The 12,608-nt window shown below is 45.6% G+C and overlaps 1 protein-coding gene across 4 annotated transcripts in view; it reads right to left on the bottom strand.

Annotated features, from left to right (window-relative positions):
- The window catches only part of Kif13b (kinesin family member 13B), a 153,053-nt gene that overhangs the window by 17,951 nt on the left and 122,494 nt on the right, over positions 1-12,608 (bottom strand). For 2 of the 4 annotated variants that reach the window (XM_008828113.3, XM_008828112.3), the window contains exons 35-36: positions 7,715-7,826; positions 3,205-3,338 (exon numbers count right to left, since the gene is read on the bottom strand). In XM_008828113.3, coding sequence (XP_008826335.1) covers positions 3,205-3,338; positions 7,715-7,826 — 246 coding nt within the window. Of the gene's footprint in view, positions 1-1,083; positions 1,442-1,471; positions 1,872-3,204; positions 3,339-7,714; positions 7,827-12,608 lie in introns of those variants that run through there. The other 2 variants (XM_029561110.1, XM_029561111.1) reach the window with 2 other exon arrangements.

The raw sequence follows: 12,608 nt of genomic DNA, 5'->3' as shown, positions 1-12,608 counted from the left end.
CATGGTTCTGGTGTTGAAAGTGTGAAGGGGTCACAGAGAGCAGCTGAGGCTTGGCACTCTGAGAGGCCAGGAAAGGCCACAGGTGAAAGTACTGCTTCAGGAGGAGGAGGAGGAGGAGTCCCCACGGTGAAACACAAAGGAACCTAGCACTTGTGCTTCTCTGCTTCCTGCTTTCCTGCTCGCTGAAGTGCTCCGTTTCCGAGCATGCAACCCTACTCGGAACAGCAACACACTGCACATTTTAAGTGACCCAAGTTAAGAGAAAACTAATGCTGACACTATCATTCACAATTATAATTTGTATCTCATAGAGCTTTAGCAGACAGTGAAAGTGAGAGGGCTGCAGTGGAGGTGGCTCGGTGGCTGAGGTTCAGTCTGGGGGGACGGGATGAGTAACATAAAAGACAGACACAGAGAAAGACAGACACACAGGGAGAGACAGAGACGGGGGGGTGTTTTCTCCTTTGGGAATTCTGTAGTGGAATTTCTATCACCTCTAGGAAAGAGAGTTCATAAATATGCCTTGACCCTTCAAGTCTCCACTTAGATGTGACTGTCTCACCTCTACCTGTAAACATGGTGCTTTCCACACTGAATGACGCTAGTCCACAGTGTCATACTGCCATCTGCACACAGGAGATGGTGAGCCAACTTTGTATCTCTGACTTAGCAGGCAGGTTCAGGGCAGTGAGCCCTGCCCACCAGAGTTACACTCTAGAGGGAGGTGGTCCACAAACAGAAACCACGCAACTCCCAGGAAAAAGACAACAATGTGTGTGTGGTGGAGGCTGTTGTTTCCGTTTGGCTCAAGGAGACAGCCACTGCTCTGAAAGTAATGCACGGCTGGGAACACCAAGAGGCCTGCCAGGAGTGGACAGGGCCGATCCACTGGACAGAAGCAGGTACCAAAAACGCTTGAGAATGAAATGTGCTTTGTGTGTTCATGAGATAGACATGGTGCAGAGAAGAAAGTGCACCCAGATCCCATAGGTGCTGTAAGTCACCAAAGAAACACAGGTTTGCTCATTTCCAGAAGGCATCAAGACACAGACTAATGCAAGGTCCAATGTTTTATAAAGAATTAAAGGCATGGAATTAAGTGAGTTCATCTGGGAAAGACTCTAGTTAAAAGTAAATAAATGTGGAGGGCCCAACGTACTGTGACAGACACCTGCACTGGGGGCATGACGGACACGGGCCCAGGAAAGGCTGCTAAGAAGGACACAGTTGGAAGGAGGGAGGCTGACAGCTTTGTGCAGATGGAAATCTCAGACTGTACCCCAAGAAAAGGGAGACAGCTTCCACAGAGCGGTGTTTCCACAAACCACAGCTAATGTCTTAGCTCCACTACTAGGCCTCTTCGCAGAGGCCAATGTTAAGTCTGCATTTTCAGATGTTTATGGAACAAGGTCAGTCTCCTCGGCACCTCTGCTCCTGTGTACTAAAAAATAAATGCATTTAAATGTAGAAAAACCGCTCAGAGATCTTCCAACACTTTAGGAGAATGTCACTTTCCCTGGACATGACAAATTGCCTTTCTCCCCCATCACACAGTTTCCCCTTTTTGATCCAGAACTCACCACTTACCATAGAAACAATGAGAACAGAATAAACTCTCACATGCAAGTGCTTTGGCCTGCTCCATGAAAAGCTAAAGTCACTTAAAGAAGAACTGGGCCTTGGTAGGCCGAGTTGACGACTTTGAACATGACTCTACTTTCCTTCAACCTGCGTCACAGCCGTCACTGACTGATGAACAACTGAGAAACTGGCTCTCCAACTTTAACCGCAGAGTCAACCTGGTGCTTAAAATACAGAGGAGAAGGTGGCTATCCCCGGTGGGCTCTGGGTCAGCAGGGTATGCTGAGGAGCTGCAATTTTAAAATATAGTTTATTTATTATTTTTATTTGTGTATTTGAGTGTGTGGCCTGCATGAATGTAAGTGCACCTGTGTCATGCAGTGCCCACAGAGGTCAGAAAAGGGTGTTGGATTCCCCTGGAACTGGAGTTATGGATAGTTATTAGCTGTCACATGAGTGCTGGGAATTGAACCTGGGTCTTCTGCAAGAGCAGTCAGTGCTCTCAGCCACTGAGCCATCTCTCCAGCCCCACAATTTTTTAAAGCTACTTTGGTAACTCAGGGCAATCCTGAGTTTATGAAACAGTGGCAAACAAGTTTAAGGCAGTCTAGTGCACACAGTGCAAACCCTGGGAAAATCACTGTTGCCTGCCTAAGCCTCCAGTCACGCATGCACTTGGGTAACTGCCTCGCCCCTAGTCCTGCGTAGGTAAGTACAGTTAACATTTTCCAAACGTCCTTGTTGCTCTCATCCACTGCATGTCTGGGCCTGTGCTTATGCTGTACTAGGCTGAAGAAAGTTATGTGCACAGCACCTTTCTAAAACCAACTCTGTCTCTCAAAGATGCATTCACACAATGTTCTTAGAAAACACCTCAGACAACTACTGACCACATTTCTGCAACTCTAAAGTTTAAGATATGGAGGAGCTGATGTCAAAAGACCCTATTTCAACAACTGCACCCATCCTGTTTGTTTCTGAATAAGTATAAATAAATCTTCATTTATCATTTTCTGCTGAGCTAACACCTACAAGGCTAGAGACTTACTTCTCCAGCAAGGTCCCGCTCACCACTGCATGAAAGGAGCTCCTTGATTGTTTGGAAAATGCTCCAACACTTTCTCTCACTCTTATTCTACTGCTGGACAGATTTTTTTTTTTTTTTAAAGAAACAAGTCAAGTGACAACTTTAAGTGACAAGGCAGATTACCCACAGTAGAGGAGACAGAGGTTGAAAGGGAAGGACAGTCATGATGTAAAATTATTTGAAAAGAAAAATGAAATCAAGAATTAAAAATAGAATTACATTTTCTACTTGGCAATACACAAACAACACTAAGTGCACTTCATAAATTTTACTATTGTTGCTCTAAGTGATATTACCATAAATCACATTAGTAGCACACTTGGCATTTTTTTTAAAAGCAGAAAGGATGGAGTGTGTCAATAAGTTTAAATAGCTGTTACCTCCAAAGACACGGGAAGAGAAATTATCACAAGCTTTTACCAGGTTTAAAAGCCCAGCTCTAATGCCCGTTGTTGCTGTTCCTTCACCTCCAGCTTTAGAGCGCACATCACTGCGCCAGCAATCTATCAGAAAAACACTCGCTGTGGCTCCCTCACCTGAGGTCCAAGGGGAGATGACTGCCGGCCCCTTCTGTCATCGCGGACAGGGAAGAGAGACTTCAGCAGCTTTGGCATCTGTGGCACCAGGGACTTCACTGGGTTTAAGTAGGAGGCTGCAAGGCCACCGAGTCCTGTCAATAACAGGGAAAGACAGAAAGGAGAGCCATGAAGAACGACATGTTTTCCTCACCATCTGCCAAGTGTCATAGGCAAGCACGTCTAGCAACACAGAATTGTAAAAGGAGCTCAAAATATTGCTATTGGAAAAGGACATAGTCATCCTGTACCAATTCAATAGCAATAGGGACTGAAAAAATGTTTTAAACATGCAAGGTCCCTGCCAGTATCAGAGGGGGCCACCCTCACTCCTGCCAAGAATGGACAGAAGTGCCAACTTCTGCTGTAGAGTGAAAGAGGGCTGGGTTTGGGTTTGCTTGATTTGGCTTTTGTTTGGTTGGTTTTTTGAGACCAGGCTTCACTGTATAGCCCAGGCTGACCCAGAATTCAAGAGATCACCTGTTTCAGTCTCCCAGGGGCTAGGACTACAGGCCTGCACCATCACACCCACTGGGGTCTGGGTTTTTGAGTCATGTGACAATATAATCCAGGTAAAGCTCTCTATATAGATTCCATGCTTATTGGAGACAACATGTTCTCAACTGTAATTTCTCATAACTATTTCCTGAATGAAGATGTTGACCCTCACCTTTGGGAAAGGAGGGTGTTATTTTCCAAAAGGAGGGACGGTTGTTTGGTGTGAATTACCAAAGGCTGGGATCAGAAGTGCAGACAGTACCTGTGACACCCTTCCTAATCCACAGGAAAACTGAATCTACATCGTAAATGATAAAACACCATCTCCACACAGTAGCTGAAAAATGAACAAGCAGGTCACCCTGAGGAATGTGCATGCTGTGTCTGACCAGAGGTGACAAGCCACCCCAACCCTGACTGCACACCACCACCAGCAAAGCAGTTGATGAGTGGACCCACATGGCTGTAAGGTTTCTACAGTTTACATCAAGTAGCAGCACAGTATGAGCTGTGACAGTTCAGGATGTGTACTACAATCACCAGAGCAGTCACAGAAGATAGGGCAGAGATGGCCCCGGTGTCAAGAAATGTATTTCAACAGAGTTCAGAAAAGCCAAATAATTTAAGAAGAAAATCACAGGAAGAAAGTAAAACAGATATAAGCAGAAAATAAAGTTGAAGGTGAGTAAGAGAAGGACAGAACCACCTCTATGCTGCGAGGAAAGCCTCCGTGGACAATCTGGAGCTCTACAAAGGTTCCCCATCACCCCAGGGTGAGGACGATCCGTACCTCAACAGGAGCCAGTCAGTAACCACACAAGACTGCATACAAGGGCCAACCAAGTGAAGAAAGAGCCGGGAGCGTGGGAGAGTCAGATGTCTGAGCTGGCGCTGGAACCCGGGGTGGGCACCTGAGGGCGTGATCTTACTTTCTCTACTTTGGGCATTTCCCATGGTAGAAGGGTTTGCAAAGTAAGAGCAAAACAAAAACTTCCTTATTAAACAGTCTGTCACTAAAGACAACTGCTACAAGCACAGAAAATGGATGTCACTCAATACAAACTGACCTAAATCCAGAACAGGATGAGACGCAGGAACCAACGACCAGGAAAACAAAGCCTGCAAATCAATCATCTCTGACTCTAACTGTGAAGACACCGCCATGTTTAGGGAATTTAAAACTAGCTGGTAAGTACTCTAGAACCTAGTGATTCAACTCCTAAGTACTTACTAAGAAAAATATCCACAAATAGAAGCATAACCTTAGTTCATAGTGGCACGAAACTGGAAAACAGCAAATCTCCACCAACAGGGGTACTGGGCAGGCACAGTGACACATTCAACTGTGGGAGCAAAGCATTTCTCAGTGATAAAAAAGAATATAAACTACAGGGGCTGGAGAGATGGCTCAGCAGTTAAGAACATTGTTCTCTGCAGAAGACCCGGGTTCAAATCCCAGCACCCACATGGCAGCTAACAACTGTCTGTAATTCCAGTTCCAGGGGATCCGACAGCCTCTTCTGACCTCCTCGGGCACTGCACGACACAGCTGCACTTACCTGCATGCAAGCATAACACTCATACACATAAAATAAAAATAATAAATAATTTTTAAAAAAGAAGAATAAACTACTGATGCTGACAACAGTACAGGAGACAAACACACATACAAGCAAAATGGCTAGAATGAATAGAGCTGCAAGAAAGTAATTCCTGACAGCACGAACCAGCCAGCGCCTGCCTCGGGGCTCCAGTCACAGGCAGTCACAGAAGTCTGTATAAGAGATCACAATGCTTGCTGGCAATTAAGGCAGAATCTACTGCAGTCATGTCATGTCAGTGTTACACATATACTAATTAGGGTGTAAGTTAACAGGAGTGGGTATACACACACACACACACACACACACACACACAACTTGACACAACTCACTAAATATGATGCACAGTCAAGAAAAAGTCAATAAAAATAGGTCTTTAACTTTACAGTCTTACAGAAAGCTTTTATAAGTAAGTCCAAGGATACAAAGAACAACATATTCTTAACAAAGGAACAGACAGGACATATCAGCAGAGGAATTAAAACTGCTAAGGCAGCAGCAAAGGGAAATTCTAGAATTGGACAGAACAATAACTGAAATAAAAAATTCATTGGATGGGCTCAACACTGGAAACAACAGAAGAAATTATCTAACCAGAACACATGAGTTTCTTTTCAGGTTAAAATTAGGAAAAGCACAGTGTCCCTTTGACCTGCAGGTGACACTGCACAATTTAGTCTGTGTGCAACTGGAGTCTCAGAAGCTGGCTGAATATTTCTCAGATTTGTAGAACAAATCAACTCCCTGCGCCAGTGGTTCATGCACAACTACCAGAAGCACAGACCAGGAAAGACTCAGAGCTGACAGTAATCAAAGATTCGACACTTTGGGGGAAGTGATCGAAGATGACTGAGTTCTCAGCAGAGGAGACCCCAAAGAGGAAGGATCGTCTTGAAGCACAGAAACCAACAAAAGCCAGCCACCCAGAACTCTCTATCTAAGGAAACAGCCTTTTGAGAAGATGAGATGGCTCAGCTGGTAAAGGTGAGGACCTGAGTTCAATCTCTAGCATCCATGTAATAAGCAAGGAGTGAAATATGCATGTAATCCCAGCAACAGAGAGGTGTGAGGTGGAGACAGGCACATCCCTTGAGCACATGGGCCAGCTGGTTTAGCCTACTTGACCAAGTTCCAGGCCAATGAGAGACACCATCTCAAAGAAAAGGTACCAGTCTTCCTGTGAGGCGTGAGGTTGCCCACTGGCCTCCATATACTCGTGCACACAAATGCACTCACTCATGTACACACACGCAACACACACACATTCTGACCTCCATATGCTTGTACACACACATGCACTCACACACATACATACCGCCCACACATACATTCTGGCCTCCATATACTCGTGTATATACATGCACTCACACATGTACACACATGCAGCCCACACACAAATTTTGGCCTCAATGTACTCATGCACACACATGCGCTCACACATGTACATGCATGCAACCCATACACACATATTTAAAAGAAAAAGAAGCAGCAGACAGGTACAGTGACTCACATCTATTATCCCAGTGCTCTGGGAAGCCGAGGCAGGAGGATTGCCATGAATGTGAGGCCAGGAAAAGGGAGAAGGGAGGGAGTAATTACCGTCAGAATAGAAAAGGAGGAGCTACACAAGAGGTTCTATAACACTTTAAAGAACAGCAAAGTAAAATCTAGATGAAATAAAAAATACAACTTATGAAAGCTGACTCATGAGGAACACAAAAATCTAATCATCCCACCTTAAACAAAATTCAAGTCAGCCTGGTGTGGTGGTTTCCACCTTCAATTCCAGCACTCAAGAGGTAGAGGCAGGCAGATCTCTGTGAGACTGAGGTTAGCCTGGTCTACATAGTGAGTTCAAGCCAGATGGGGCTAAACAAAAAAAAGCCAAAATAACCCTCAAATCATAAAGTCTCCCCACAGACCACAGAGAAAACTCCAGCCTAGGCAGCTTTGCTGGGTAACTGTCAAACATTTAAGGAATAAATGCTACCAACCATACATCACCCTGTGAAGAGATAAGATTCCCAACTCATTTCATGAGGTTTAACACAATCACGACAGCAAGACCTAACAGACTTGAGTCTGGGGAAAGAAACAATGACAGACGTTTGCCCAGAGTGCACACAAAAAGTCGGAACAAATGTTGGTAAAGAGCAATGAAGAGTAACAAGCTCAGAGTGTGATTTCTCAGAGGAGTTTGGGTGAAGTACCCTTCCAAACCCCGTGTCACCCGACACATGAAGACAAAGGGCACCACTTCAGATGGACACGAGGCGACTGTGGATACCTAGCAGTAGGCACCCTGACTAAACTTTCTTTAGAAAGATGCTCAGATTTCATGGTGATGATTGACAGATGAAAGAAGAACTTACCAGGATCTGGCGAGTGGTTATTTGGGGGAGAGACAGAGAGAGCTGGGGGGCCTGAAGCTATTCCTCTGGAAACTAGTGTTTGGGATACATCCTGTTGACTTTCCCATCGGCCCTGTTAAGGACAAAAATCAGTCATTTTGTTTCAAATTAATCAATTAACAAAATGTTTCAAATTAATCAATTAACAAAAAAGATGACATTCCAGGGGGGAAAAAACCCTGTTAATATTGCTAAAGCTGTATGTTGTATCTTTATAGGATAAACAAGTCTGGCTCATAATCTGTGCTTGCATATGCTTACAGGGTTAAATCCCCTCATGATAAGTCTTTGCGGCAGACATCTCTCCACTGCATAACCTATAGTCTACTGTCACACCTATCCCAATATCCGGCTACTGCATCCTGCCGCCTCTGTGACATGGGAGGCTTGATCACACTGCTCTCTTGGAGGGGAACGCCCCTTGAGGTCTCCTTCTGAGGCCACCTCTGCTCTTGTGGCTGAAGATGCCCCTCACCATTTCTGTATCTCAACTGGGGCCAAGGAACTAGTGGGCTAGGACTAGAAGGGGCCTCCTTGCCAGGAGCAGCTGTCTCTACGCACCCGAATTCTGGCACTGAGCCCCGCACTGTGATCAGATCTTCAATTCCCTTATCCTGTGATAATCACTCTGGCTGCTTTTTCTCTAAGCTTTAATAACAGTGTTTAATATTAGTCTGAGCGAACATTCAGCACATAAATGACCCCAGTGATTAACAGGGGCTGTCCTGAGAAACTGCTGAGAACACAGTGGAAATGGCCAGTCCCCAGATGCTCAAAGAGGGACTGAGGGGGCGGCCTCCAGGTTCCCACATGGATTAGGTACCTATCTGCTTTTAGTAACAATCTAAGGACTGATCATAAAATCAACAAGCTCTAAATGATCTGGATTGTATTCACCTCCGAGATGCCCGTGTTCCTGAGGAAACTGCTCAGCACTTGATGACATTTTTTAAAATGGTACCATGTATAGCACTCATTAGGAAAGACAGAAAACAAAACGGACACTAAGAACTGAAGCCCTGCCTATGCTGGATCTACGCTCTTTACAGACGTTAATGTTCTGTTACTGTCTTTAGCGTTCGAACTTGACCTGTCTGAAAGGCTGTGGCTTTGAGTGCCCTGTGGTGTCCCAGTCAGGTGCCTGAACACTAACGTCAATAACTGGAGGGTCTCAGAGGAAGAGAAGCCACACACTCTGTGCACAGTGTCAAGTTCACACAAGGATGTTCTGAAGACAACTTACTTCAGTTGAGGATAAATGTAGTCTTAGGCCCTCTTCCCTGTCTGGCAGCTGACACAGCCACACTCAGAAAACTGAGCGGCTGATGTGCAGTCAGTACCCAGGCTGTGTGATGCACAATGATTCAGTAACAACTGAAGTGGGTGTCACTTCCCCGAGGCACACTTGGGGCTCTGTGAGCTCCCGGGTAGTGTGTCCCGGCTGGCACTCCTGTATACAATGCTACCATTGAGACCAATAGCAGCAATAACCCTCCCTGCCTCACATCCCAAGACTGAATGTAAACACAGGACAGGTTCAGACTACACAGCAGAGCATGGTACGGGCCTGTGAGGTCATGAGAGCTGAGAGACCACAGCTCCCCATTCCCTTCATCCAAGGCAGACTAAGGAACTTCACAGGCCACCTGTTCCCAGCCTCACTGTCCACAGACAGGGTCTCAGCACTGGCAGAATGGGCTCTGCTATAAGGGGCAGATCTGAGGATAAAAAGGGTGTGATGCCCATCTCTCCTCCGCTAGCACCCAGAAGTCCAAGGAAATCCTTCACTATGCGGCTCTCCTTCCCGAGATGAAAACGGCATTCAGGGTGGGGCTGCCTGTGCTCCCCCAGAACAGGGAAAATGCCAGCGTTCCAATAAATCTGCTATGCCTGGCTATGCCCATTTTCCTCCCTTTACTAAAATGCTGGGGGGCGGGGGGAGAAGGGGGAAGAGGAGGAGGAGGAAGAGGAGCAGCAGCAATAGCAACAGCAGCAGCAATAAATATATTTCAGAGGGAGATGAACTTGGGACTACAGAAAAAAGGGACTTTGAAAGGCACTGGAACTTTTTGGTCTCTCAAATGGCTCAGACCTAAAGGTTAAAGAACATGGTATCTTCTTTCCAGTACTGCATAGCAGCAGCACCTGGAACCTCCAGACTGACTGGTCTGTTTCTAAACCTCTGCTGACCTTCAGAATCAGTCATGAAGATACCAGAAAGATGACCCTGACTTCATCTGGATCCCTATGAGGACTATTTGTTCTAAGAGGCAGAACTCAAGGTTTCTGAAGCTGGCCCCAGGCTCAGAGGCACAGCCAACGCAAGAGCCCAGGAGGCGCTCACAGTCCTCCTGTCCACCTGTAGTCTTCCTGTCTGTCCCTGCTCCTCCACCGGACACATTCCTTGGCTTTCCATAAAAGGTGCTGGCTATGATCAGGAGAGTGATAAAAAGCCAGGTGTGGTGGTGCACACCTTTAATCCCAGCACCCAGGAAGGAGGCAGAGGCAGGCAGATCTCAGTGAGATTAAGGCCTGTCTACTTAGTGAGTTCCAGGCCAGCTGGGGCTACAGGGAGACCCTGTCTCAACAAACAAACAATAAGCAAATAAATTTGACAAAGAGGTAAACAAAGAGAAAGGCCCATGACACTTCCAGTCCAAAGGCAGCGCCAGTGCTGCTCAAAGTGCCTGGAGCTTAGCCAGCTAGAACCAGAGTGCTGTTGATGGCAGTTTCAGGACGTGACGTAGCCAAGACACACCAGAGCTCTGGTGACACTGCTCAAGTGCCAACTTATTTGAACTTCATCAAAAGCTTCTGAGGGGGACTAGAGAGATGGCTCAGTGGTTAAGAGCACTGGCTGCTCCTGCAGAGGACCTGGGTTCAATTCCAGCACCCACATGGTGGCTAACAACTGTCCATAATTCCAGTTCCAGGGGAATTCAACACCCTCTTCTGACCTCCCTGGGCACTGCACAACACGGGTGCACTTACATGCATGCAGGCAATACACTCCCACATAAAATACAAATTTTATATTATATATATATGTGTGTGTGTGGGTACCTGAGGGACCCGCCTGCCTCTGCATCCCAAGTGCTGGGATTAAAGACATGTACCACCACACCCGGCTGCCTTACTAACTTAAGAAAAAACAACAGACTTGGTGACAGCTGTCCTTGCACTGCAGAAGGTCTCAATGCGTGGTTGACTTCGAGGTAAGAGACCAGCAACAGGCTGAAATTAATTTTGCCGTGAGCTACCCATTGGTGAACAGTCATAAAAAGCCTAAGTTTTCATTCACCTATAAAAATTCTCTTCACAATAATGTCAAAGCATCCAGGGACAATAAACAGCAACATCACTTTAATTAGGGATCATGTTTTATATTTTTAATTGAAAGATTTATCCCAAGAGTGAGTTCCTTTAGGCTCTAAAGTGATGAGAATAATCACATTCTCTTTTCTTAATTAATTACTTTATCAATTCAGTCTTGGGGAAGCAATTCTGGTTTTAGTATGTGGAGCTTAGTGCAAACAGGCTGACCTCATTCCAACTGTTATTAGTTCAAATCTGTGAGTTTTAGGGTCTCGGCTTCTTCTCATGGCCCCATTAGCCTGGATCCTGTGTCAGCCTCTTCCACCGCTGTCTCCCTGACCCCTCTTCCTGCAATTCTCTGTCCCCTCAGGTGACTGTTAAGAGAACAGGCCACTGAGAAGGGAAGGGAGACCAGAAGTGGCAGGTGGATTCTGCTAGCATAGCGGCATCACTTCACAGACCTAAATGCTCTGGTTAAGTGTCCTTTATGTCCAAGTTGCCACACTTCACAACCTAACCTACTCGGCTGATCTGTAGCACACAGCTGAGAGAGGCAAATGGATTAACAGAACAGAGGACCCAGCACTCAACAACACATGCCTCCAAAGTGTACATAACACATGTGTAATACTTTTCAAGGATTTTCTAGCAGTTTTTGGATCACCAAGTCTGGGTTGAAATTCTGTGTCTGACTCAACTCTCCTGGACATTAATTATTTCCTGGCAGAGAAAAACTACGATGGCTCTTAGGCGTCATGGTCTCCAGTCCAAAGCATGCAGGGCTGTTCTGCTCCCACTGCTCCCCTGCCCTCCTTGTTTCCCTCAGGTACCCACATATGTATTTACATTGTTCATTTATCATCAGTTAAGTCTAACACCTCACATTCCAGAAGCTTCTAAATTCATTAAGATGCCTTAATTCCTGCTGGTTTGGGACAGACAGTTCTGGGTAAGAAGACTTGCCGAGAATCAGATATTACCAAAGTTATTTTCATCAAAGACTAAGAACCTATAAAAACTGCACTTAGAGCACACTCAGATTCTGGAGGTATAAGCAAGTGTGGGCAGTCTAGGCAGCACAGGACAGTGTCCCACTCATCATGGAAGACATTTAATGCCTTAATTACCTCTCCTGGGATCCCTGAAAACCGAGGGAAGCAAGAAGTCTGAAGAAAAAAAAAAAAAAAAGGCAAAAATAGAGCCTGGTGCAGTGGCGCAGCCTTTAATCCCAGCACTTCGGAGACAGAGGCAGGCAGACCTGTGAGCTTGAGGTCAGCTTGGTCTACGGTGAGTCCCAGGCCAGCTGGGGCTACAGGGAGACCCTGTCTCAAACAAACAAATAAAAAACACAAAAACACATGAAGCCACTGAGGTTTGCAAAATGACCATTTCTTTAACAACTGCTCCTTCAGAAATAACACATTACAAATAAACTAAAGACCTCCTTAAGCCACTAAAAGTAAAAAAACGGAAGTGTCTAACAACTTAAAACTTTAGAGGATAAGATTCTGAAATTCTCAACAGGTAACTTTTTCACATG

The sequence above is a fragment of the Nannospalax galili genome, unplaced genomic scaffold (assembly GCF_000622305.1).
Source record: "Nannospalax galili isolate Female #2095 unplaced genomic scaffold, S.galili_v1.0 scaffold612, whole genome shotgun sequence".
Lineage (NCBI taxonomy): Eukaryota > Metazoa > Chordata > Mammalia > Rodentia > Spalacidae > Nannospalax > Nannospalax galili.
This window is presented reverse-complemented; position numbering and strand designations above follow the sequence as displayed.